The sequence below is a fragment of the Engraulis encrasicolus genome, chromosome 13 (assembly GCF_034702125.1).
Source record: "Engraulis encrasicolus isolate BLACKSEA-1 chromosome 13, IST_EnEncr_1.0, whole genome shotgun sequence".
Taxonomy (NCBI): domain Eukaryota; kingdom Metazoa; phylum Chordata; class Actinopteri; order Clupeiformes; family Engraulidae; genus Engraulis; species Engraulis encrasicolus.
Window position 1 is genome coordinate 47,652,545 of NC_085869.1, and position 25,939 is coordinate 47,678,483.

Consider the following 25,939-nt stretch of genomic DNA (forward strand, 5'->3'; position numbering starts at 1 on the left):
TGCCTAGAGACTATAATGTTCCTACAAATGGAAATGCACTTTAGAAAGATGGGTAGCTTTTCTCAGTATTTCACCAATAATCACAGCCCTGGTAATGAATAATGTTTGGGATTGGGATTAAATTAAGAGTTCAGATTCAAAACCCTCTTAGTGCATTTGTGATGAGTTTACAAATAATTGGTAATATTTCTATGATTCTGATTAATACTGGAGTGTTCAATATTTCAAAAGAAAGAGGTTTACCCTTGCTTGACATTTTACTACTCCTCTGCATGAGTAAAAAAAATATATCATAATCCAGTTAAAATACCATCAGCGAGTAACACTTTGTGAGCAATCTACTGGACGAGCTACTCTTTGTAGACAACCACCGACTGTGGTGTCTTCTCTTAACCGGGATTGTCTCTAAACATTATAAAAAAAAGAAAACGAAATGCAACGGACACAGTGGTAAGAAGACCCCCACAAGGCTTTGGGGGTATTCCATGAACATGGTTAAGTGTAAATGTACCTATAGGAAGTGGTAGACCTGCTAAAAACTAGCAGCAGCAGTTTTTGAATCGAGGTTCCCAGCTTTTGGTTTAGCCCGCCACGGAATTAGAATGTGTTTCTATTAGTTGATGATGACAGAATGTAATCTAGCATTCTTATGTAAATAGAAGAATGGAAATTAAAATATGTTTTTCAAAAAACCTACAGCGGCCTCTTGAGTGTGTGTGCAGATCTCATCAGAATTAACATAACATCAGCATTCTGGCAAACAGCTGAGTTTATACAGTATTTTTTTATTTTGCACATGATTCCAGTCAACGGACACTTTCACCACAAAGTTCAAAACAAAAAATAAAAAGTTGTGTTGGTGTAATTCAGGTGAGGATACTAGTGACCACTGTTCACCAAATTTTGATCATCAGAAATATAATTTTCTATTTCCAGTTTAACATATCCAATTTAAGTAAAACATGGCAAAAAGGTTATACAGTAGGCCTAGTGTAAACATGAGCCACCAACATCACCATTACATCACACATCATTACCAAAGACAGACATAGTTATTGCTCATGTGCAAGTTTATTAATTGTTACAGTTACAGTTACTTATAGTGTAGACATTTGTGGCAAATAAGGCAAGTCTACATTCTTTAAGGCTGGAAGAACAGTGCAAAGAGATTATCTTAAGAGGAGGATGTCACAGTGCACATAACTCCACTTAGAGGTTTCACTTGGAAGACTAACGTCAAACATCTTCTAATACAGCAAGATAATTCAAACTCCACCCACCCAATGCAAAGGAATGTGCTCAAGTTTGGTCTCCTAAGGGGGCTTTGTCACCTCCTTCTTTTCTTTCTGGGGAATTTGGTGACAGCTCGCATAAGATGTGCACTACCACCATCTACAGTGCCAAGGGAACTCCATTCATTCTCTCCAAAGGTCTCCTAACCAAAGTTCTCCTAAAGGGGCTTTCATCTGACATCACATGGATCTAGGAAATACACAGACTTGAAGTATCTTGAACCTGAAGACTTGAACTGTACTAGAAGATGTTTGCTAACGGTTTCCCCATGATAACAGAGCAATATTCATGTTAATGTCATTATATATGTATATTTTATACATCTTCATGCCTTCTTAAACTTGATGAGGTAATCTGGGTAAGCTCCTGCATCACAGAACACCACGAAGATGAAGGGATTCTGTGGGTTGTCCACAGCGCAGTCGTGCAGGCCAGCTTGTGGGTTGCTGGGGTCCAGTGGGTCTGGTTCCTTCATGTTGCCCTTGGACTTGCAAGGTGAGCCGGTCAGCACTCTGGCTCTATACATGTACTTCAGGCCTTGGTCATCAGGGTTAGAGTAGGTGTCACAACAGGAGTACCAAGCGTCTTTGGCGAAATACGTCCCTAAACCATGCACAGTGGCTGTGCAATAGAGAAGATTAATTGTTAGTACACAGTCACTGTTAACTTCCAAATGCTTTGAAAAGAAAATTCTAGACAAGAACTGAATAATCAGAAAGCATGTCAACACTGATTACTGTTCATTTTTTTTCTGGAGTGAACAACATGCTTTGTCTGTGCTAAATGAAATGTGTAGTTTGTTACAGAAAGCAGTAGGCAGTAGGCTGTATTTTCTTATAATTCACTCAATGATCAATGCCTCACATCTACAACTAGGCAACTACTTCTAGACAGTTTTACTTTTAAGTGAAACGTATAAATTGTACCATTTCTTCCACAGAAGCTCCTGTTGAAGCCGTATGTGTTGATTTTCTGAGCTATGTCCTTTGTGGTTCCATGGTAAAGCCAGCGCTCGTTTTTGTCTTTCTGAGCAGGGTGCTTCTTGTTAATTGCTTGCTTCAACACTTCGTATCTTTGCCACTGGGTCTGACTCTGAATCCTCTCAATCTGTAGCGCCATAAATCAAGGTCATAAAAATGAACATTTAAAGGGACACTCCATCCATTTGCATTAGGCTTTCCATTTCTAGACACCCAGTCATACTTTTGAATGGTCGTGCGACACTCTCTCAATTCCCCCTGAGACAGGAGAAATCCGTTTTCACCTCTTAACACTTCCTCCTACTGTACAATGATGAAAAATCGTCATTTTGCAGCATTGTAGGAGGAAGTGAATGAGAGGTGGATTTCTGTTGAGACTACAAGCCTTTTTCCCACCCTTTCAAGCCTGCCCATAGGGGGTTGGACCTAATGCGCTAACAGAGCTATCAGTGTGCCAGTGCTTTTGAAATCACTGGCATTGAGGCTCCAGAAAGTCACTTGCAGAGCTGCCTGGGTGTGGCCTGTGGAACTTGAGCATTGCAATGCATTATGGGGATTGTTGTCACAAATCCACAAGCACTAAAAAGTCATTTTCTGCCTTTTCTCGGCCAAGAAGGCACCAAATTAGAAATTCATGCTAATATTCTTCTACATATATGACCCACTTTCAATACATATTCATGTCTCCACCGGTGGAATGCCCCTTTAAACACAGGCACAGTGGGCCCACTACCGACCAACTCAAAAGGGTGACACTTATAATTTGCAGATATAGGCAACGAATTACCTGAACTACTTGATACTTCTGAGGAGATTGTGAATTGGAGTTTACACTGCTTGTGAGGAACGTCTTTTCAATTTTCTTGTATTCCTCAGAAGTGGGTGACAGTGTGACAATGTCATCAGTTTTCCCTCCCATGGGGGTCCAGGTAGCTGGATACTGAACAACAGCTAAGAACACAAAGAACAAGGAAGCAGAGAATACGGTAAGTGGTTATCCAATGTACACCCAACAGTGGCATAGGCCTAGTGACAATATACATTAAAATATCTAAAGTAAAGTAAAGTAATAGCAAGGACAACCAATCAGGAAGCACGGCAAATAATCTGCGTCATAATTTAGGTGGATTTATAATAAGCACAGAAGTGAGCGAATTGAGGCCAAACAAAGCATATTGAATCCCAACCAATACACAGCGTTTTCACATAGCCCTTTATGAAGGTTCTAAGACATTTTAGACCCAGCCAATTTTTTTTTTTTGGCTATATATCACATCACAGAACAAGGGTAAATAGCCCATTCAACCATTCTCTATCCCCTTTAAGCTGTCTGAAATGTAGTTCCGGTCTAGAAAACTCTGAGGACTACACACCTGTGTCTGAGTCCCCAAGTAGGCTTCGCTTTATGCGACGCGTGGTCCCCTTGCTGTCTGTGCAGGTCTTCTTCACCAGGTCCACCGTGTAGGTGTCGTTTTGGCCCTTCAAAACCACCTTCTTCTCCTTCCGGTGGTGCGCCAGCTCGATGTCGTAGCTGACACTGGAAGATAAGGGTTTCCAAACCTCGTCGTCAGCCATCTGCCACTGCACAGTCTCGTAGGCCCTCGTCTCCTCCCTCTCTCGGGTCGCCCTCTCTTGCACCTGAAGGAGAAGTTCCTGGATGTCCACCGCAGTGGTCAGCACGTCATCCTTCTTGCCCGAGACGGTGAGCTTATCATGGCCACTCTGGAGGATCTGCACCTCCTTCTTCTGACCACGTGCCACCATGGCCTTCATGTCCTGCTCTGAGAACAGGGCCAGGTGTTTGGAGGTCACCTCCTGAGTGTAGCACTCCTCAGACAGCAGGTCATTCAGCATCTTCTCGACCCGCTGCAGGTCATTAGCGGAGGTACTGTAAACCTCGACAGACATGATGGGGAATGGCACACTGGCTGGTACATTGGCTGGCACAGCTGGAGGAGGAGAGGCTGGAGCTGTTGTCCTAGCTAGCATTCTCCTCAGACCATGAACGAAGCTTGATGCAATGCTAGTATCTAAGAAACACACAAGGTTGGGTGTCAAAGAAATGTTAAGATTTATAGAGAGAAGTATACATACTATGTGATTAATTGAGACTTCACTTCAGAAGGCGTTAACGTGATAGGAGTCATCATAATTGCATAAATTGGTTCGTGAAAGTACTTTGGGAGCACTTAGCTTGATACTCCCCTCCATAAGACTGACATTATCATAACTAGGACATAATACTGGTCATGAAAATTAATGAATGTCAATGACTGTTATCATTAATTGTGATGCTGTAAATTATGTCACCTTTGACTGTCAACATCACATTGTTTGGGATGTCTTTATTGTGACAAGTTGGCAGTTAACATCTGCCACCACTAGTTGGGAAGGGTCTACAGTATGTCATGCTAACATGACATTTAACAGCCTGCAGGTGACGTTGGTTTCAGCCTTACACCTATGAGCACCAGGGTTTGGGATGGAGACGTACTACCCAGTGAACTAAAATAAATTAAGAAATCGATGAACAAAACAAAAAATTATCAGGAAAAAAATGGTCCTATTTTGGACACCAGATAGAAATTAGCGATTGTGCTATAATCTGGCACATTTACGCGTACCTATGTATGTATGTATGTGTGTAAGTATGCATGTATATGTTCCTTAATGTGCAATGTCCAGAAAAATAAAAGTTAAAAAGTAAAAAGTAAAATCACAAGACTGATCAGAAGCCTTTTCAGTGTCACTCACTAGCTGCCGCTGCTGCTGCCGCTGTGGGTTTCACTTTCTTAAACTTCTTCAGGGACCCCACAAAGTCTGGCAACATCTTGGCTTGGAATATGACGATGTGAACCAACTTCACAGCTTTTGGACGGTCCACGGTGAAGTTAGAAATGGCTTCAACCATGGCCTGTGCTACCTGCGTGGCTCCTAGGTTTCCAGCACCTGTGTGAACAGATAAAAAACATAGGACAGGTTGATAAGTTCTTATGAAAGATTGCAGAAGCACAACAGAAATGGAGGTGCTGGTGACACTAGCAATGGAGGCTCTGGTGACCTGGCTCAAGAGATGAAGGAGAGGGAAAAGCGCAATACACTTAAGATTTTCAATCAGGTCTATTTAGGTAACAATGTTTCACCCCTCCTGTGATCTGAGGAGGGCTTAAACTTCATCGCTCAGTAAACCTTGTTGAACCTAAATTAAATAAAATAAAAAATCATGGGCCGAGGTGTTGGGCAGGAGAATAGCAGCAAAGAAAGAATTCTTCTATCTCACCAATCTTTTCCCACTTATTTCAGCCCTATGCATGCCTAGTACACAGAACACAAAAGTGTTTTACAGCACCTCAACCACTTCAAAACTACATATTACTTATCAACTTTAACGCTTCAACGTTAAGTAAGGCCAATGTGTCCATATACAGTACATGTTTAGGGAAACTGAAACAGCTACATATGACTGTTTAACTGCAATTTGAAATCTGCAGGAGGGTGTGGCAGCATTTGCTTACCTGTCCCCAGTGCAGGAAATGCAACAGATTTGATATTACTCGCTTCACACAGCTGTAGGACCTTGTGCGTTGAGCTTGTGATGCTTTTCTCGCTGGTTTGACCAACCATGTGCACAATGTGTTTGGTTGCCAGGTTACCAGCCTTGGTTAGGACGACACCATCGCTGGGCTGAGTGCCTTAACACATAGAGGAGGGGAAATTGTGAAAGCAGTACATCCAGGCCATGATGGTGTTGTGTACTTTCTCTATAACAAATCTCACAATGTTAAATAATATTTTACATAATATTTTAAATGCAACATCCAGAATGAGGTTGAAAGCACATATTCAATTGCATCATGGTCACAAAATAATAGCTGTAATCCAGATCTGGATGTGTACCTTTTGATGTGCATTCGTCTACCACAGTCTGTCCAGCAGCTTTCAAAATGGCCCCTGAGACACCTAGATATGACAAAGGTCAAATGGTAAGAATTTATGGTTGTTTCTTTCTTTTTCTGGAACCAACTTCCTGTCCAAACAGTATCTTGTTTTTAAAAGGAAATTAAAAAACACTTTATTCTCATCTGCCTTTGGTGATAGTTAATTACACACTATCTATAACACAATATAGTTTTTTTTCTCTTTTCTCTATTCTTGAGCACATTGAATGACATTTATGTATGATAATGTGCTATATTTTGATTGATTGGTTGATTGATTGATTGTCAGACAAAAGAGGAAGCTGTTGAAACACTTGAATCTATTAAAATGACTGACACCATGGCCTGGTCAGAGAAAAGCCGTGACCTCACCTGAGTTCAAGTCCAGACTTGTAGTGGTGCTATTGACGATGGCGTCTGTCGTTTCTTTTGTGAGGTCACCACAGAACACTTTGACTTTAATTTTCCCAATCATTGTTTCACTCGTTTTGTCTGTGAATGAGTTTGGGGAGAAAAAAGCACAGATTTCGCACAACTGTACAAAATGTGCAGTATATGCACATATTTCACACAAATCAGGTAAACCCCAGTGAACCCTCTGGCTGTTATTAATAATCCATCTAATTATTTTCAGATTTACAATGTGCACACACAAGCATCTTAACACCACACACCACACCCAATCAATACCTTACAGATGTATAGCAAACACATTGCGGTTACACTTAAGAATAACTACCTATTCACATCTTAATAAACACTTTATAAATAATGAACTAATGATCAACAAAATGTTTACAAATGTTTATAAATGGGCAAGACATACTATGTTAACACAGCAGACACAGCTCAGTCGCATCGGTCTTGGAAGTTTCTCCTCCAAAGACCAGAAGGCATAAAACCACATAAAAATCACACAGTAGAAGTTGATTCCCACTCCACTGTGCAGTCATAGTTTGGTTCTTACTCATTTACAAACATTTGTGAATGCTATGTTACATGTTAATTATTAACATATTTAATTATCATTCAATGTTAATAAAGTGTTTATAAAGCTGTGAATAGGTAGTTATTCTAAAGTGTTACCCACATTGCCTTGTAAACGTATTAAGTATTTTTGATTTAGATTACCATTTGACATGTCATCTGATGAATCTGATGAATCTGATGAAGCAGAGTCTTCTCCTCCAGTGCTGCTGTCATCGCCATTCCCCTGTCAGCCCATCAAAGTCGATACATTATTAACCACGAGTCACAAAAACGTATTATTCTTACATTGCATGAACAGCTTGTAAATGTTACTGAGGTATTCCTTTTACTAGTTTGCCACTCAGGGCTTGAACCCGCCACCCAGTCAACAACCCAGTTCGGAAATGGGAGGCACAGCATGATAACGCTGAACTGAAGGTTCAGACCCATAGTTCAGCGCTACCGATACGATACGATGTTCTATGTCGAACTGTGCTGGCTGGCATCCATTACAGATTACACAAATGCACAGCACGCTATCCGGTTATTAAGATGCTTAACTACCATAGACTATAGAGAGATGTCAGAATTCTTCTTATTCACGTCTCCTTTTTTACACTTTTACTACATTTTTTCTTTTTTGTGTGCAAAACATTCCAATTCTCAACTAATGAAATTCATGAGTGCAAATGACAATAAAACATCTTGTATCTTGCCTCATAGAACAGTGGCATGTTATCGACCTACTAAAGACTAAAAGGTCAGTGTGTTTGGTCCACCTGCTTGTTGGCTGTCCAGTGCTTGAGTCCTTGCAGAAATGCCTGGAGGATGTCGTCACGGTCGATGACTATGTAGATGAGCTTGAGGGCTGTTGAGGGGCGCTGGGACAAGTGGTCCTCCATGCCCTGCAGCATGGCAGCCACGGCGTCCTGCCCTTGCACACCCCCTCCACCTTCACCAGGAGCACAAGAGCACCAGGGAGAATGCAGAAAGAGAATCTTACCATCTCACATTAAATGAAGTGAAATTAAATTACTTAATGTACATTTAAGACAGCCACCAAACTTTTGGAGCCATTTCAAGCCAACGTTATGGGTAACAATGCAGCTCTAAAGTCGACGCTCCAGTTCAGGCATGGGAGGCACAGCACAATTACTGCTGAGCTAAAGGTTCAGACCGATGGGCCAGCACTACCGATACTGTATGAGGCTTCAGGAGGGGTGTTTACGAAAATTCTACACCAAACTCTGCTAGTTGGCATTGGTTGGCATCTAGTATAGTACATAATTATAACCACGAACTCCTGTTACCCGTGCCGACGGCTGGGAAGGAGACGGTGGTGATGCCTTTCTCCTCGCACCTCTCCAGGACCTTCTGCGCGCGTGCAGTGGCGTCGGCTGCAGAGTGTGGGCCCATCATGTGGATGATGAAGTCACACTGCAGGTTGCCAGCGCTGGTCACCGCAGCATCGTGTCCCTGGAGACCGCCTTCATCGGACACCACAGGAGAGAGCGAAAGTTTTAAAGGTCTTAATAATATTGTCGATAATCATAATTGTGGGATTCAACAGATCTGGTCTTTGTGAATTTATTCAAAGGAATGTCCCTGTGCATCAATAAATGTGTTGTATTCTCTATCAAAGCGAAGGCTAGGCTAGGCTGTCTAAGGTAAAGCTTTCAAGAAATGGTGGGATTTAGTTTATACTTTCTTTCTGGATTTAATTTCTTCTCTGTCTCTCTCTGTCAGTTTAAGTGCCTGGACTACTGTATGCCAGGAATCAGGCTGTGTTGAGTGTAGGCTACATATACTAGGCAGTGTCTGAAGGTGTAAGGGCCTTCGCACACTGATTCTGACAGCACTGCGGACCACTATTGGTTCAGACAATTTCGGTTACCCCCGCACACTGTCGCCGCGCAATAGCAAAGAGGAATGGCCAATTTCATTACAGCAAAGCATGGATAATCAATGGGCGGCTCCGAAGAAAATAGATCTCTCCCCTTATCGGCAGCCGACTTCCACGAACATCGGCACCAGTGTGCAGGGTTGTATTGAAAACAGTGGAATGGAACCAGTGTGTGGAATCCCTGAGGGGGCATCGATTGGTATTGACAGCTTACCATGGTTCTGGCACTCCTGCTCTACCGATGACCCAGCAGCCTTGAAAATGGCTCCTGAAACTCCTGCAATAGAAAACAAGAGCTATCAGGAGATGGCAACCGTGACAACGTCTGATGCATTAGATGTGTTTTTGGTGCCACCTTCAGGTGACCCAAGCCACTACGAGCAGACCGACAGACAGACAGACAGAGACAAATAGACAGACAGAGACAGGTGGACAGACAGACAGGGTCATTCCAATACCTGGCCGTTTGTGAAATAAGGTATCCCAGAACTATTCCGCACCACAATAGGATGCAGATATGTAACAGAACTAACTTTACAGTATTAGAAGAAAGTGAGAAGCCAGGCCAATTGTATTTCACTTAACATCCAGACCACAGCGCCAGACAGCAGTGAAAAAGAAAAAAAATGTTTTGCTTGTTGAACTATTTTCATAGTAATAGAATTAAGAGTTAGTGGCAGAATGTTGATGATATTGTTTATTCCACCTTGCCTTCAGAACAGTGCAGGCAATAGTAAAAGTGTTTCCTGACATTTGTTCTAGTGCTTGCTTGCCAGCTCACAGTGTTTTATTACATCGAGAGCCAGAACAAAGGTCCATTCTGTGGAACGATTAACACTCGCCACATTTCCTCCACCCATTATCTGTCCAAACTCAGTATCTGTATATAGCCTGATTATCATCGACTTGAGACTCTTCGACACTTGGTCTGACCAAGAAAATAACAATAAACATTTCCCAAACGAAATGGTTGACCCGCCTCCCTTGGTTTGCTTATGGTTGTTTGCTTACTGACAAAGTGGGAGGAGTTCCCGTATTTTCTGGAACTCAGAAAGTACTTGCATTGCTCTTGATCTGACATGTTGCAACTCTGAAAGTGTTGCGTCAATAGGAGGGCACAGCCTGGCTATATCTGTATAGCAAGGACAAGCACACTGCATTTGGGAAGTGGAACACCTGGACCAGAAACTGATTACATCACGCCAACAGCCTCAGCTCCTATTCTTAAAAGACAGGAAAAACAGCACATAGTGTGGGAACATCATGTAATGATAATAATATATCCTTGAGTGTGTGTGCTCGAAATGACCTTTTCTATGGGGAATATGAATGAACTAAGGTCAATGTTTCCTGAACTCTTACTTGGTTTTTGGACCTGTGTGCTCTATGTAGATTTAGCACCTTTTGCCAACAAATGGGCACATTTTAGTTTTAATGCACATGAAGCATTGTGTGGTTGACAAAACACACAATGTCACATTGTCTGTGTGGCTGTACATTGCATTTTTTTCACTCTATTATACACTCCGTTTCCATTTCTTTTGAATGTCTTTGCTAAAAGCCCAGCTCAGAATTTTTTGTGACTGCTTTTAACTGTTTGTAGGTGAGGTGTTGACGTGTTGATTGTTTAGCACGTGCCACTGACTTGAATACTTCATTATATCCCCGAAACGCGGAGCGTCGGGGATGTAATGGTTTTGCGTGCACCGCCGCCGCCGCCGCGTCCGCCGCCGCCGCGTCCGCCGCGTAAGGTCTTTCGTGTTAACGCGATAACTTTTGAACGGATGTTTGGATTTGTCCCAGATTTGGTGTGTGAATGCTCTAGGGCAGGTTCATGAACTGATTCGAGTTTGGAGGTCAACAATTTCAAGATGGCCGAATTCAAGATGGCTGAATTTTTGTTTGGCCCATTACTTCTGACCGGGTGGATGGATTTTACCCAGATTTGGTGTGTGAATGCTCTAGGGTGGGTTCATGAACTGATTAGAGTTTGGAGGTTAACACTTTCAAGATGGCCGAATTCAAGATGGCCGAATTTTTGTTTGGTCCATAACTTCTGACCGGGTGGATGGATTTGTCCCAGATTTGGTGTGTGAATGTTCTAGGGTAGGTTCATGAACTGATTCGAGTTTGGAGGTCAACAATTTCAAGATGGCCGAATTCAAGATGGCCGAATTTTTGTTTGGCCCATTACTTCTGACCGGGTGGATGGATTTTTCCCAGATTTGGTGTGTGAATGCTCTAGGGTGGGTTCATGAACTGATTAGAGTTTGGAGGTTAACACTTTCAACATGGCCGAATTCAAGATGGCCGAATTTTTGTTTGGTCCATAACTTCTGACCGGGTGGATGGATTTGTCCCAGATTTGGTGTGTGAATGTTCTAGGGTAGGTTCATGAACTGATTCGAGTTTGGAGGTCAACAATTTCAAGATGGCCGAATTCAAGATGGCCGAATTTTTGTTTGGCCCATTACTTCTGACCGGGTGGATGGATTTGTCCCAGATTTGGTGTGTGAATGCTGCAGGGTAGGTTCATGAACTGATTACAGTTTGGAGGTTAACACTTTCAAGATGGCCGAATTCAAGATGGCCGAATTTTTGTTTGGTCCATAACTTCTGACCGGGTGGATGGATTTGTCCCAGATTTGGTGTGTGAATGTTCTAGGGTAGGTTCATGAACTGATTCGAGTTTGGTGGTCAACAATTTCAAGATGGCCGAATTCAAGATGGCCGAATTTTTGTTTGGCCCATTACTTCTGACCGGGTGGATGGATTTGTCCCAGATTTGGTGTGTGAATGCTGCAGGGTGGGTTCATGAACTGATTCGAGTTTGGAGGTCAACACTTTCAAAATGGTGGAATTTTTATTTGGCCCATAACTTCTGACTGGGTGGATTGATTTGCCCGGTAACTCCTTAATTTAATGGTTCACCATTTCAGTGAATCTACCATATCAGGTAGGCCTACAGTGTAATAACCAGTGTAACAATATTTAATACCATGTAATACTAGTGTAATACCAGTGTAAAAATATGCAATACCAGGTACAGTGTAATAACCAGTGTAACAATATGTAATACCATGTAATACTAGTGTAATACCAGTGTAGCAATACCATGTAATACTACTTACTCACAAATACATGATGTAAGTACAAAATTGGCACATGGTGTTACACTGAAATTACATGGTATTAAATATTCTTACACTGGTTATTACACTGTATCTAATGTGGTATATCCAGTCTAATAGTGAATCATTAAAGCAGTGTTACCATTTGCTACATTTTTTGCTTCATTTCTACAATAGTCGTTTGGTTTTAAGCCTATGCACGTCATTGATCTATGTATAGATATTAAATATATTTCTTTTATATTTTGTATTTATCATATACCTTTATGAAAAGGTGGACGGGAGTGGTAGGAATGCTTGGGGACTGGAAGCGTCGCGTTTCGGGGATATACCTTAAGCAGTCGAAGGCGACTGCACAGGCAGTCTAGTTCATGTCAATGGTGCGTGCACATAGGCCAGAGGTGAAGTACCATTTTTCAAGTCCATGCTACTGTTGGTGGTGTTCACGATGGCTTTCACAGACTCTGTGGTAATGTCTCCTTTCTTCACTTGAATCCTCACGCCACTGATTATCACTACAAAAGATAAAAACTGCATTCAGGTATTCCTATATATTTTTACAGAGATCACTAGAAAGAATATTCACATTAGATTCCATAATTACATGTAGCAGGTAACAAAAGTAAGGTTATGTTCTTCAGAAGTTACTAATCTTAATATAGTAGGCTTTTATTAGCTTTTTTAGTACCTTCATTTGCAGGAAGGGTTCCACGGTGACTGTGTTTTGTTGCAGAAGGCAGCTACAAAATAAAACCCATCATTAGCTTGACAAAACAATGGACATTTGGTGTGTATAGGGACTTTATTACCTAAACCAAGGAGGTTATGTTTGCGGTCGTGTTGGTTTGTCTATCTGTCTTGTCTATCTGTCTATATTGTTTGGCAGCAGGATAACTCAAAAACGTATGAACGGATTTGGCTGAAACTTTGTGGAGTTGTTAGGAATGGCCAAAGGAACAAGTGATTAAACTTTGATGGGGATCCAAATCATGCACCGGAACCAGTTTTTCCTTTTGAGATTCTTCACTATTGCTAGCCAACAAATCAGTGACTGCAAATTGAATTGCGGGACAGGGCGAACTTTGACATTCCAGTTTCTAACTCCTAACAGCTTCTAACTGCTAAGCTTTCTAACATCTTCCTTGGCGGAGGTCTCCACTCTCTGAGTGCATTTCTAGTGCTTTTTGAATGTTATATTTTCATTTACAGCAACGTGCCAATGAATGACCTACCTTTGTGTTTTTCTTTTTGAAGTAGTCTGAGAAGGCATCAAAGACGTTCTGTTCAAAAACGACTAGGTTGATGGCCTTGATGCTGGTTGAGGTGGTGCTAGATAGATGGTTCTCCACGCCTTTCACAATAGCACTGAGCGCCATCTTATTTCCAATACCAGCTCGGCCTGTGGGTAAAACCAAAGATATGTATAACCACCCATATGAAAAAAATATAAACAGTATACGTACTGTATATATAAAATGTTATGAGCGTTTAAGTTTTTATTAAATCTTGTATAAGAAATTGGCTACTTTCAATTAAGGTATGAACTGTATAAGTAAGCACAGAACTGTACATTACATGTACAATGTCATATGTCGCCGTATATATGGAGCATGTATGTCTGCCTTGCTTGTACAGGTATATGCAGAAGTTTTATCTTTTCCATAAACGAGAGAACACATCCCCCATGCTCAACTATAAGGTTCTAAAAGTGCTGGCATGTTGTTCACCTGTTCCGATGGCAGGAACCGACAAGGAAGAAGTAGTCTCTCTCTCACAGAGCGCTAGAACCTTCTCAATGGAGGATGTAATGTCAGCATCAGTGTTGAACCCCGTCGTGTGGGCAATATGCTTACAGGAGAGGTTTCCACCAGAGGTAAGGACCACAGCATCAGACGGTTGAGTGCCTGCAATTGAAAACACAAACGCATCACAGTTCAGAAGCCATTGACAGCTTTGGCCAGGCCTAGTACAAGAATCAACTAAAAGGGCCCCTGAGCCAATACATACAATGTAATGAGAACCCAATTCCTGGCCCCCTCTCTCTCTGGGCCCGGGACGACTGACCCCTTTGGCCCGCCCCTGTCGGCTTCTGTAGCGAAGGGGAGTAGAGTTGCCCAGCTGGGATTCGAATCCAAACCTTCTGGAGTATTAAACTGGGGCTCTGGCTCGTTGGCATGTTGGTCAGAACACACCCACAACCCTAGTGATGGTCACTTCATCACACTGCCTTCCCCTTCGGGAAGCGCACCTGTGCGCTTCACACACTTATGGTGTCCCTCACGCAACTGCCCATCATGCTTCTCCCATCCAGTGTGCCCCATCATCAATGCTTCACCCATCACTGGGGTCCCTCACCCCAGGGTCACCAATCCTGGGAGTCCCTCACATGGAATTACAGCTCATACACAATGGGTACTCTTCCGATGGCCTCACAGTAGCCATCCCACTTCTGACACCATTTGTAGCGAAGGGGAGTAGAGTTGCCCAGCTGGGACTCGAACCCAGACCTTCTGGGGTAGTAAACTGGGGCTCTGACCGCTACACCAAAGAGCCAGGCTCGTTGGTGTGACAGTCAGATCACACCCACAACCCTAGTGATGGTCTCTCCATCACAGCTTCCCTGCGTGGGTCATAGACGTTTTTAGTAGCAGGCGTCAGGTTGTACAACCACAGGCAATACCACTCTAATGTTCATTTAATAAACTAATTAATAAGGGATAATTAATGTACAAGCAAGGAATATGCTTTTAAGATAATCAAGTAAAAACCAAAAATCTTTTAATTCATACAATAGTGTCATGAGCTGTGGTTGTGCCACCCTGACGTCTGCTACTAAACAACGTCAATGACACACTTAAAGTACTTTGCTGAACACATATGATACATGATGCACAATGATACATACCAAGAGCTTTGCATTCATCTTGCACCGCCTTCCCTGCAGCTTTGAGAATGGCCCCGGACACACCTATAAAGGAGGACACACTTCAATTATAAGAGAACACAAAGGCCTTGTACTGCAAATCAAATTCTTTCACACAGCCCAGAGCCGTGTGTTCCAAGTTACCACAAAGTTCTATGGAGAAATCAATGATAGCCTACCAGTGTCAAGATCCAGAGAGTTATTGGAGGAATTCACAATGACATCAACGGCCTCTGTAGTTATGTCTCCTTTCTTCAAGCAGACTGGCACACCATTGATGATGACTGCTCCATCGCAGACACAGTATGCAGTGACAACAGAACACTTAGTGAGATCCATGGACTTTTATGTCACAGCACCAAAACATTTAAATTACAAACTGTATACACTATGTATGAGAAACTATTCAAGTCACCTTTTCCTGAACTTGATGTTGGAGACAGTCCTCCAGGCCCGGCCTGCACACAGACAAGCAAAAGTCAGCGGATCTGCTTTCACGTAGGCAAGTTAGGGCAATCACATAAGACAACTTAATTTAAGTTCATCACTCAGTTAAGGTGTTAATAATTCCTGCCATTGCTGGGATTATGGTGCACAGCAAACCACGTTAGTCACGGTCTGATCCATAGGTGTCAATTCTGAGTTCAGAAATTAAAAATCCTGCCACAAATGTGATCCAACCAGCTCTGAATCAGCTGGTTGTAATGAGTACACAGTTACTCAGTGACGTCACCTGTGTTGGAAACAAACTGTGGCAGGGTTTTGAAACCTGTTTTTTTGACACCTCTGGTCTGAGCCATCAGAGCATGCACAAACTACATGCATGAGCATTCTGATGCCATGACAGATAATGGACATGAATACAAGGCTGCCTGGTAGCATTCCAGAAACGGTGAAGTTTGCGGGAACTCACAGATTGTTGAGTAGCAGCAACAGGAGCGGCAGCAGGGTTGGTAGCAGGAGCAGCCACAGGAGGTAGCAGGAGAAAGGCCGCTTTCTTATCAAAGTAGAGTTTGCAGCCCATGTCTTTGGCTTTAGTTTGGAGGCTGTGCTTGTGTTTCTCCAGGACCTTGGACTGTCCTGCCTTGGGGTAACGGAAAGTGTCTTTCACAATTGCTTTCACTTTATTCTCCACCACAGTCACGGCTTCTTTGATGGAACTGCTTGGTGCAGTGATCTTCAGACTTGGTGAGGCCTGAGTCAAGTTGGGCAATATGGTCACATAAAGACGCTCCAGCTCCGGAGCTGTGGAGAGGTTCATGCAGGAGTCGACAAACTCCACTTCTCTCACTGACGTCAACGCTACCTCTTCCGTTGCTGGCTTGTTGTGTTCCAGATATCCCTTCAACTTCCTTGACACATCCGCCACCACGGCCGAATAGCCACAGACCTGGATATCAGCTTCTGTAACTTTGAGATTGAGTATGTTGTTGCTGGATTTCACCTCGTTCTTCAGGCTCTCATAGAAGTCTTTCCAGTCCTCACCATGGGTGACCATACTCTGCTCCGGATTGAGAGGGATCTTTTCCTCTTTGAGTATCTCAGCAAGTTTGTCTTCGGCCGTCTTCACATCCCCCTGATCTGCAATGATCTGAATCGTCTCCTCTAGGCTGTGCAAGGAAACAAATATGTTGCTTTGAGCTAGGTCTTTTCCTAATTTCTTTGGACCAACTTTGATAATGAACTCTAAAAGGGCTGGTTCGAGTTGAAGAGACTGATTGACCACATTTTGCTTAACATTGGTCAGGACCTCTTCTGCCTTCGTCACCTGCTCCCTCAATCCCTGGAGGACAAAAGCCAAGTCAGTTTCATCCTTCAGAAGTTCACATCGGTGAACATTGGTGATCTTAGTGTGCCAACGTTCCCATATGAAGTCCAGCTCTTCCCTGGAGTGCACTTTGACCTCCCTCTCGATAGTGTTCCTTTCCACCTCCAGCTGATTGAGAGCAGTCTCTGCGATCTTCCCGATCTCTTCTGCGCAACCCTCGACATCCCCCTGAAGACCCACAACCACCACCTCGCCAGCCTCCTTCCTATAGCGCACGGTGGCGTTCAGGGAGCTCAGCTTCACCGCATCATCCTCGATCCGAGTCCAGACATCTGGCTCCACGGGCAGTTCGCTCACGCTGTACTTCTCCAAAAGGACCTGGGCTGCCTTCTTGGCTTCGGCCTCCCACTTGGACCCCAGCCTCAAGGCAAGCAGTGTCTGCGGCTCGGCATCAAAACTCAGTATGAGACTCGTCTCTGCACTATCGTCAAAGGCGACGTTGCTGTGTAGCTTACAGAGTTCAGTCATCATCTCCTTCTTACACACTTCGTTGCGTATGATGTAATCATACAGGGTGGGGTTGATGGGGAGAGTGATGTCGGAGGGGGTGACCAGTGAGGACGGGGCTATTCCCACCAGTGGCTTTTGTAGACTGGGGTAGAACAGTGACACTGTCAGATCTCTGTTATAGACGCTGTGCCTTTTCTCCATTAGCTTGCTGACAACTGTACAAAGAAAGGGAACACAGATTCACAGATGTTATTTACAACAGGGGTGATATACTGTAATGTATGAAAGTGTACTTCCGCAATACCAATTAGGACAAGAGTTGTAGGACAAGCTGTAACATAGTTGAAGCACAGTCACAGTATGAGCAACTACTGTAATCATTACATTACATTACGTACATTATTACATTACAATGCATTTGGCAGACGCTTTTTAAACCAAAGCGACTTACAATCGAGGACATAATCATAGCTGACATCAGTAGTAAAAACAAAGTGCACAGGAAATATACAGAACAACAAGTGCAGATGCTAAGTAGGGTTAGTTTTTGTAGGTACATTAACACACGGTTAAGTACAGTATAAAGAAACACATACACAGTTCAAGCGTAATCAGTTACACCAACACACAATGACACACACAAACGCAATTTGTTGGAACTAAACAGATCCCTTATGAATTCTGAGCTGTGGGCTGTGGACTGTTTTGTATGGAAGAATTCCAGGATTGAATTAATATTTACAAAAAGCCTCATCCAAGGACACATTATATCAGCACCATAAAACCCATGACTATTGTCTGACCTATGGTTTACTGTCTGAGCTACTTGATAGCAATTGCGCAATCCCTTATTCTACGTAACAGAAGCAAGACAGCTGTCCACAAGGAAATAGTAAGCAAGGTGAGCTTGTCACTTCTCTCGAAATCAAAAGAACTGTTTTATTACTGTACTGCTTTGATTGTGGCTCAAGGTTTCATACATTTTACTCATACTCATTTGTTATTGCCATGTTGACCAACACAACACACCTTCCTGGAATCTCCACAACACCACAAACCTACCGTGGTAATCTTCGAAAGTGATTACAAGGCTTTTTTTCTCCTCAAGCCATTTGTGGTCTTCGTAGTCACCTCCTCCACTCCTCTTCCTGTTACTGAAGTACAAAAGCAGCGCGTCCTCTGAAATTTCACTCATGTCGCCTTGGACAAGGATTGAGTCCGTGTGCTCCACACACGTGGCTGTGATCTCCGCATCCTTACATTTCTTGCTGCCGCACCTCGTCAGGAAGGATTGTACATCTGGCAGACAGATACATACTTCAGTAACTTCTACTGTAGATTATTCATAATAGATACATTTAGATTATTTATAATGGGCAACAATTTCAGAATAATCCCTATAAATCATGTAGAATTCACCATCTATAGATAACCATGCTTTTACATTATTGCTCTAGAATAAAGCTTTTCTACAAATGTTTACATTCTGTCTACTTATTAAAGAGGGAAACTGGTGCACAGACCCAAAGATACGGTATATACGTATATAAATCACAAATGCTAGAGTAGTGAATGATTGTCTTTATTGTCATTGTACAGGTACAACAAAATACTTTGACCTCACCCATGTCATCTTTGAAGGTCACCAGTATCTTGTCATCATCCAGACTCTCCCATTTGTTCTCCTGTCCTTTACAGCAGCTATTGATGTATAATTTGATTACCTGCAGTAAGGGCATACAGTTAAGTGTGTTAAGTATGCACGTATACCTGCACATACTATATTCAGGGCTCTAAATAAACTGTTTTCATCACTAGCTAAAATGTCTCGTAGATGTTACTAACCAAATGAATGGGTCAAAGTGGCTATTAAGTTGGTCTTTTCTACCAGCCAAACTGAAATTTCAACAGCATTTGGCAGGTTATTTATTTAGAGCCCTGCATGTATTCTAATGTACTGTATGTACACAGTATGATGTGCATTTATTTGACTACCTTCAGTGGGCACTTCTCATCAAATCCACTTAGGATAAAGCGGCGAGGGTCCTGTCTCCTCCGCACAGCTTCCTCATCGTACACCTCCACTGAGATGCCCAGGTCATGCTCTTGCTTTGCTAGAACCTTCTGAACAACTGTGGGAGGTTAAAAGTCATGAAGTTCAGATGTTTTGTTTTTTTTGCAGGACAAAGGCTGATTTGAGTTCTGATTAAGATAAAGTCCCCACATTTGGAAAAAGACTGTTCTGGGGATCAAGAAGAAGGATTTCAAGTCTGTGAACTTCTCCTCATCGGTCGAAATGTATTCAAAGTATTATGGTTTTTAAAAAACATTTTCTTTTCACTCGTGCTGAATGAACACATGTGATGTTGCCAAATATGTTGTCAGGAGTTGCAGGCTTACCTGACTTGTCATCAAATTTCACAATCCACTGTGCCTTTCCCTTGCTCTGAATGTGAAAATGATCTGAGAACTCTTCGAGATACATGCGCAGGGTCTCCTTGTCAATGCCATTAGTGCTGGTCACAGTTATTGCATTGCTCTCACTCTTTGACTCTGAGTGAAGAATGAAATATACATACAGTATATTATATACACGAAATGCTGTGTACTCTAATTTACACAAATTCAATGAATTCACATTTCTTATTGGATAATGGATGTTTCACTCACTGTTGAGGCCTTCAGGCTGTAGTTGCTGTGTGGAAAAAGAGAAAACAGTGAGTTGAACGTTGAAGTTCAACGTCTTGGTCTACACTTCTTGAATGTTCAAAATCCGAGTCAAAATAATCAAAAACTCCAAAAGTCAAATTAATGTATTTATTTTCTAAAATTGCCAAATAACAAAATTATTATTATTATTATTATTATTATTATTATTATTATTTTTTACATTTTTCCAAAAATAAATACAGTAAAGCACTGAATACCAACCACCAAGAGGGCAAGTTAATCTGAATACAAGTTCCTGTTTGCTTATTTAGTGTTTAATGCCACTTATATCCTACTGCACAGCAATAAAAGCAGGGTGCACAGCAATATGTTATGCGGGTGGAAACAGGTAGAGGATTGTGCTTTGTGACTAACACCTCGAGAAAATTGTAATTACTTACACGGATGAAATCTTCCAATAGTCCAGCGGATGGGTGATTTGATCGTGCACTTTTGAGTAAAAGCATGAAAATCGGTACACATATCCTTCTTGGTATGCTGATTAATATTAGCGTTGGAGGCGTCGCGAAAAATTCTGCGTTTTCAAGATGGCCGCCAAATCCAATATGGCCGACCCATATTAATGAATCTACCTGACACTTTGTAGTAAAAGCATGAAAATCGGTACACATATCCTTCTTGATATGCTGATTAACATTAGCATTGGAGGCGTCATGAAAAATGTATTAATTTTCAAGATGGCCGCCAAATCCAATATGGCCAATTCATATTTATGAATCTACCTATCTACCTAACACTTGGTAGTAAAGGCATGAAAATCGCCACACATATCCTTCTTGATATGCTGATTAAGTTTAGCGTTGGAGGCGTTGCGCAAAATTCATCGTTTTCAAGATGGCCGCCAAATCCAATAAGACCGACCCATATTAATGAATCTACCTAAGACTTGGTAAAAGCATGAAAATCGGTCCACATATCCTTCTTGATATGCTGATTAACATTAGCATTGGAGGAGTCACAAAAAAGTCATCGTTTTCAAGATGGCCGCCAAATCCAATATGACCAACCCATATTAATGAATCTACCTGACACTTGGTGGTAAAAGCATGAATATCGGTCCACATATCCTTGATATGCTGATTAATATTAGCATTGGAGGCTTCGCGGAAAAAAAAAATGTTTTCAAGATGGCCGCCAAATCAAATATGGCCAGCCAATATTAACTAGCTGGTAATTTGTGGTAAAAGCATGACAATTGGTACACATAGTTACTTCTTTACATTAGATGCTTATTCATATTAGGGGCCATGAACAAAAATCAAATATGACTGACCCATATTACAATACAATACATTGCAATATGTATTTATGTAGCACAGTATCACAACTATGAAGTTTACTCAAAGCGCTTTGAAAAAAGACATACACGCATACATACACATTCACACACCAGCTGTGCACAGTGTGCAGACTGCCGTACGGCACCGGTTGTCACGCGAGACACAGACACAGACACAGACACAGACACACACACACACACACACACACACACACACACACACACACACACACACACACACACACACACACCAAATCTTCACATCATTATCATGGTCTAGAAATGAATCCTAATACTGTACACATAAACTTTTCACACACAAGTTATATTTTACATACCCTGAGTTGACTTTTTGATGGCCATCATGTTCCAACTGTGCCATTCACCATTTATTCAAAGTTTATGTCAATCTTTTAATTAGGCATTATTGGCAGTTTGATTGATGTTGGCCATAGTATATACCATAGCCTGTGAAATCCTACTACTTAACACAATTGTTCTGATCTGAAATGTAACCATCCCTCAGTGAGGGTAACAGATCTTGGGGTGCAATCAGGAGAAAGAGTAGGGGTGTAAAGGCGATGGCTGCAGTTTGTTTGAATAGATACAACTGACATGATTGGATATGGGCTACACATATGCCAAATACCACATTCTTAACGACCTATAAACTGCCATAGGCAATCGTAAATCACAACTTTACTATGAGAAATTGCATAACCACCAGATTATATCACTTGTGAGATCAACTTGTGTTAACCAGGCAAGATATAAGCTTACCATACAACTTGCATTGGGTGCAGGATTGCAGTTAGTTTGAAAACCTTGTGCAGCTAGAAGTAGTCATCAACTATTAGTTTCTTTAAAGTAAGCAATCATAACAATGTCCATGAATTAACAAATCAAGTTAACTTTCTGTCTAGCAATCTTGAAATCCTGGCCCTTTTGGAATTTGTACAAGGCCTATGCAGTTATCACTAAGCGCTAGAGGTGCTGTACATCCCACAAGCCCCTCAAAAGCCTTGGATTTGTACATAACGCTACTGCCGTATTACCTATTTGAGGCCTCAAGAATGCAATCAGTGTACCGATTGAAGAGTATTAGCAGAGAACATTTCATACATATCTGTCCATCTGTACAAAACCTATAATGCAAACAAAGTCAACAATCTTCAAAGTGTAAGGCTTTAACGCTTAAGTTCATGTACCTATTATAGAGAGGTACAACACAAGAGGTGGTGCAAACTCTTGCACCTACTCTAAAGTTATCACATTACAGAAAATAATCTATTGTGGTGGTGGCAGACACAGTTTGGGCAAAACCATAACATATGCATCACTTCATTTGATAACATGCCAATAATGTTTAATCCTTTTCAATGGTATTTTGTGAGTGTTAATTATATGCAATGCCAAAATATTTTTGTAGAAAAATATGTATTTTCTTATAAACACTATCTTAGTTGGCCATTTTGAAAATGTGTTTTTTCCCCACAATGCCTCAATTTCTAATATTAATGAGCACATCAAGAAGTAAATGTGCACCAGTTTCCATGGTTTTACTAAAAGTGCCTGAAGGATTTATTAAAATGCGTTTGCCATATTTGATTTGGCAGCCATCTTGAAATGTAAACTTTTTTGCAAAGTATCGAGTTCTTTTATCAATCAAAATATAAAAAAAGTAACTGTGCACAAATTTCCATGCCTTTACTACAAACTGTCAGGTAGCTTCATTAATATGGGTTGGCCATAATGGATGTGGCGGCCATCTTGAAAATACAGCATTTTTAGCAATGCCTCCAATGGTAATATTTATCAGCATATCAAGAATGATATGTGTACCAATTTTCATGCTTTTAATACCAAGTGTCAAGAAGATTCATTAATATGGGTGGGCCATATTGGATTTGGCGGCCATCTTGAAAATGCAAAATTTTTCACAACGCCTCCAATGCTAATATTAATCAGCATATCAAGAATGATATATGTACCAATTTTCATGCTTTTAATACCAAGTGTCAGGTAGATTCATTAATATGGGTCGGCCATACTGGATTTGGCGGCCATCTTGAAAATAATGCATTTTTCCCTACATCTCCAATGATAATATTAATCAGCATATCAAGAAGGATATGTGTACCGATTTTCATGCTTTTACTACCAAATATCAGGTAGATTCATTAATATGGGTTGGCCATATTGAATTCGGCGGCCATCTTGGAAACGATGCATTTTTCGTGACGCCTCCAACGCTAACATTAATCAGCATATCAAGAAGGATATGTGTACCGATTTTCATGCTTTTACTCAAAAGTGCACGATAAGGCCCTTTTGTGTGTCCCATCCGCTGAACTACAACCCAAAGTATCAATTTTCACTCACAATACCCGTGTAATAAATCCTTTTGACATTGTCTTGAAATTATAGTTGAGATTTAATATTTGTCTTAACAGTTTGAAAACACACATGAACTGATTAAAATAGCAACTAATGGAGTAAAAATTACCTAATATCTGCCGGGGATGCATAGTTTTCCAAGTAAGGAACCTGTTTGAATGAATCGCTTCCTGACCACTGCTTCTTCTGGAGACGCGCAGTTAGTAACTACTTAAAGTTCCTTGTCCTTGTGTAAATTATGCTGTCTGCATTTTTATCTAATCATTTAAACTTCCGTACATAATATTCATCAGTTGAACGATTTTGAAATATTTTGTTTAGCTTACATATAAGGAATGTTCATTAAAATGTGAATTTAAAAAAAAATCAATGTAACTAGTGTTTAAAAATGTATGGTATGGTATGGTGCTGTTAAAATAATTGCTCAAGAAAACGCTTTTGCACACCTCTGTAGGTGGGCAGGTGCGTAGGATATTATCCCAGTGGGGTTGTCATTCAAGTGTAAAGAAATCCTGCACACTGTCCATTCCACCAACAAACTTTAATATAACATGAAGAAGGTCGGATGACCAAAACAATGTATTAAAGTTTGTTGGTGGAATGAACAGTGTGCGGAATTTCTTTGCTCTTAAAATAATGAATTCATAGACAAAACCTTAGCAGGTGAGCTGAAAAACTTTGGGGCGCACATTTTCTTCCTCTGGGGCTAGGTCCCCCTGGCTGTCAAACCTAGTGACGGGCCTGTTTACCATGTTAAAAACTACAAATAGCGACTTCTGACGTTGTCAGTGGCCGTTATTACCTCATCATCATGGCACGGTTCCTCGGGTGTCTTCTGGATAGGCAGCTTTGCAGAATCTAAAATAAAACGCCATAAATAATAAATGTTTGAGGCATCCATAGAGTAGGCCTATACAGTATGATGCAACATTATCAGGTTGGAAATAACTAAAAGAGAAATGCATTCTTCAACACTCACCAGTTTTAAGGCAATACTGAAGCATGAATACCAAAAGCAATAAATATCAAAAGCAAATATGTGTTATCTACAGAAAGTATTATTTGTGTGTGTTGATAGATTGTGTGTGCCTGTAGCAATGTGATTTGGAAGGCATGTTAGCATATGAGTATTTGTGTGTTTTTTTGTTTTGTTTTTTAGTATTTTTATATTCATGTAGGCCTACTAATAAATAAAATAGGCTACTAATGTCTGATGATGATACCTGTGCCATCCTTGGTCATCTGTGGGAGGCCAATCATTGACAAAAAAAGAGAAGAGAGAAAAAGAAAGTGAAAGACTTCCAAATGCTGTGTGAAAAACAAGTTTGACGACCTTTTTTATTACGACAGGTGCTTTTAAGCACAAGATAGGCTACTGATCGAATTGCCCATGTTCACATCCAAATGCCATTTTATTCCAAGTAGGCCTAGGCCAAGTGATGGATTCCTAGGCCTACTGAGACGGGTGCAACACTGTAGCTTGTGGTCGTCTACCCAGTTTTCTAAATATTGTAAAAGCAAAAGCAACCCTGAAATTGTGACAAAAACCTATGGGTTACATTACATACCGTCTTGCCCGGCGAGGGAGTAGTTGGCTTTTTTGGTGACCCAGGTGTCCACTTGGGACGAGGTGCAACAGGAGGGGGCTTCTTTTCCACTGGCGTGGAAACGTCCTCCTCATCATTATAGGGTTTCACCGTGAGCGTCACTTCTCCAAAATCTTTAATCTTAATCTTGTGCACACCTTTTTCAATTACTTTCTTAGCGTCTGAAAATACATTAGGAGTCGTCTGTAGTTGTCTGGCTCTCATGCCATAATGCCACTTAGCAAAATGCGTCCATAGGCCACAACAACAGCACATTGATCGACAACTTAACAACAGCAGAATATTAAAATACTGTGAACCTTACCTTCCCCTTCCAGATAGACGAGTAAAGCCTTTTTGACATCTGTTGGGTGTTTGCGAAGCTCTGTAATTTGTCCTCCGGATTTTCTTTTATTTTGGAAATGCAATTTCAACTTTGATTCAATTTTGCAGCATTCGTCTGGCAGACCATCGAGTTCTAGTATCGTTTCGGCCATAACTGTCTCTTTACGCACCAATATTTCTGATGCTA

General features: G+C 41.4%; 1 protein-coding gene across 1 annotated transcript; it reads right to left on the reverse strand.

Annotated features, from left to right (window-relative positions):
* Positions 1 to 806: 806 nt before the first annotated feature.
* Positions 807 to 25,905, reverse strand: LOC134461276 (protein mono-ADP-ribosyltransferase PARP14-like). Its single transcript, XM_063214086.1, has 29 exons — positions 25,733 to 25,905; positions 25,390 to 25,589; positions 25,045 to 25,063; positions 24,624 to 24,679; positions 20,086 to 20,110; positions 19,816 to 19,968; positions 19,411 to 19,547; positions 19,040 to 19,139; positions 18,478 to 18,714; positions 16,051 to 17,630; positions 15,553 to 15,595; positions 15,317 to 15,421; positions 15,120 to 15,182; positions 13,942 to 14,118; positions 13,447 to 13,613; positions 12,903 to 12,954; positions 12,625 to 12,729; positions 9,298 to 9,360; positions 8,491 to 8,667; positions 7,960 to 8,132; positions 7,343 to 7,424; positions 6,584 to 6,703; positions 6,171 to 6,233; positions 5,789 to 5,965; positions 5,028 to 5,222; positions 3,647 to 4,303; positions 3,061 to 3,224; positions 2,220 to 2,400; positions 807 to 1,914 (listed from the first exon to the last, which is right to left on the reverse strand). Exons 1-29 carry the CDS (start codon positions 25,902 to 25,904, stop codon positions 1,619 to 1,621), a joined length of 5,739 nt encoding a protein of 1,912 aa, XP_063070156.1. The 5' UTR covers position 25,905; the 3' UTR covers positions 807 to 1,618.
* Between the last annotated feature and the right edge of the window lie 34 nt (positions 25,906 to 25,939).

Coding starts and splice junctions, on each gene's coding strand:
- LOC134461276 (XM_063214086.1), bottom strand. CDS start 25,904: ATGGCCGAAACGATACTAGAACTCGATGGTCTGCCAGACGAATGCTGC. Junction 20,111..24,623: donor AACCGTGCCATGATGATGAG/GTAATAACGGCC, acceptor TTTTCCACACAG/CAACTACAGCCTGAAGGCCT. Junction 15,422..15,552: donor AACATCAAGTTCAGGAAAAG/GTGACTTGAATA, acceptor GCGATGGAGCAG/TCATCATCAATGGTGTGCCA.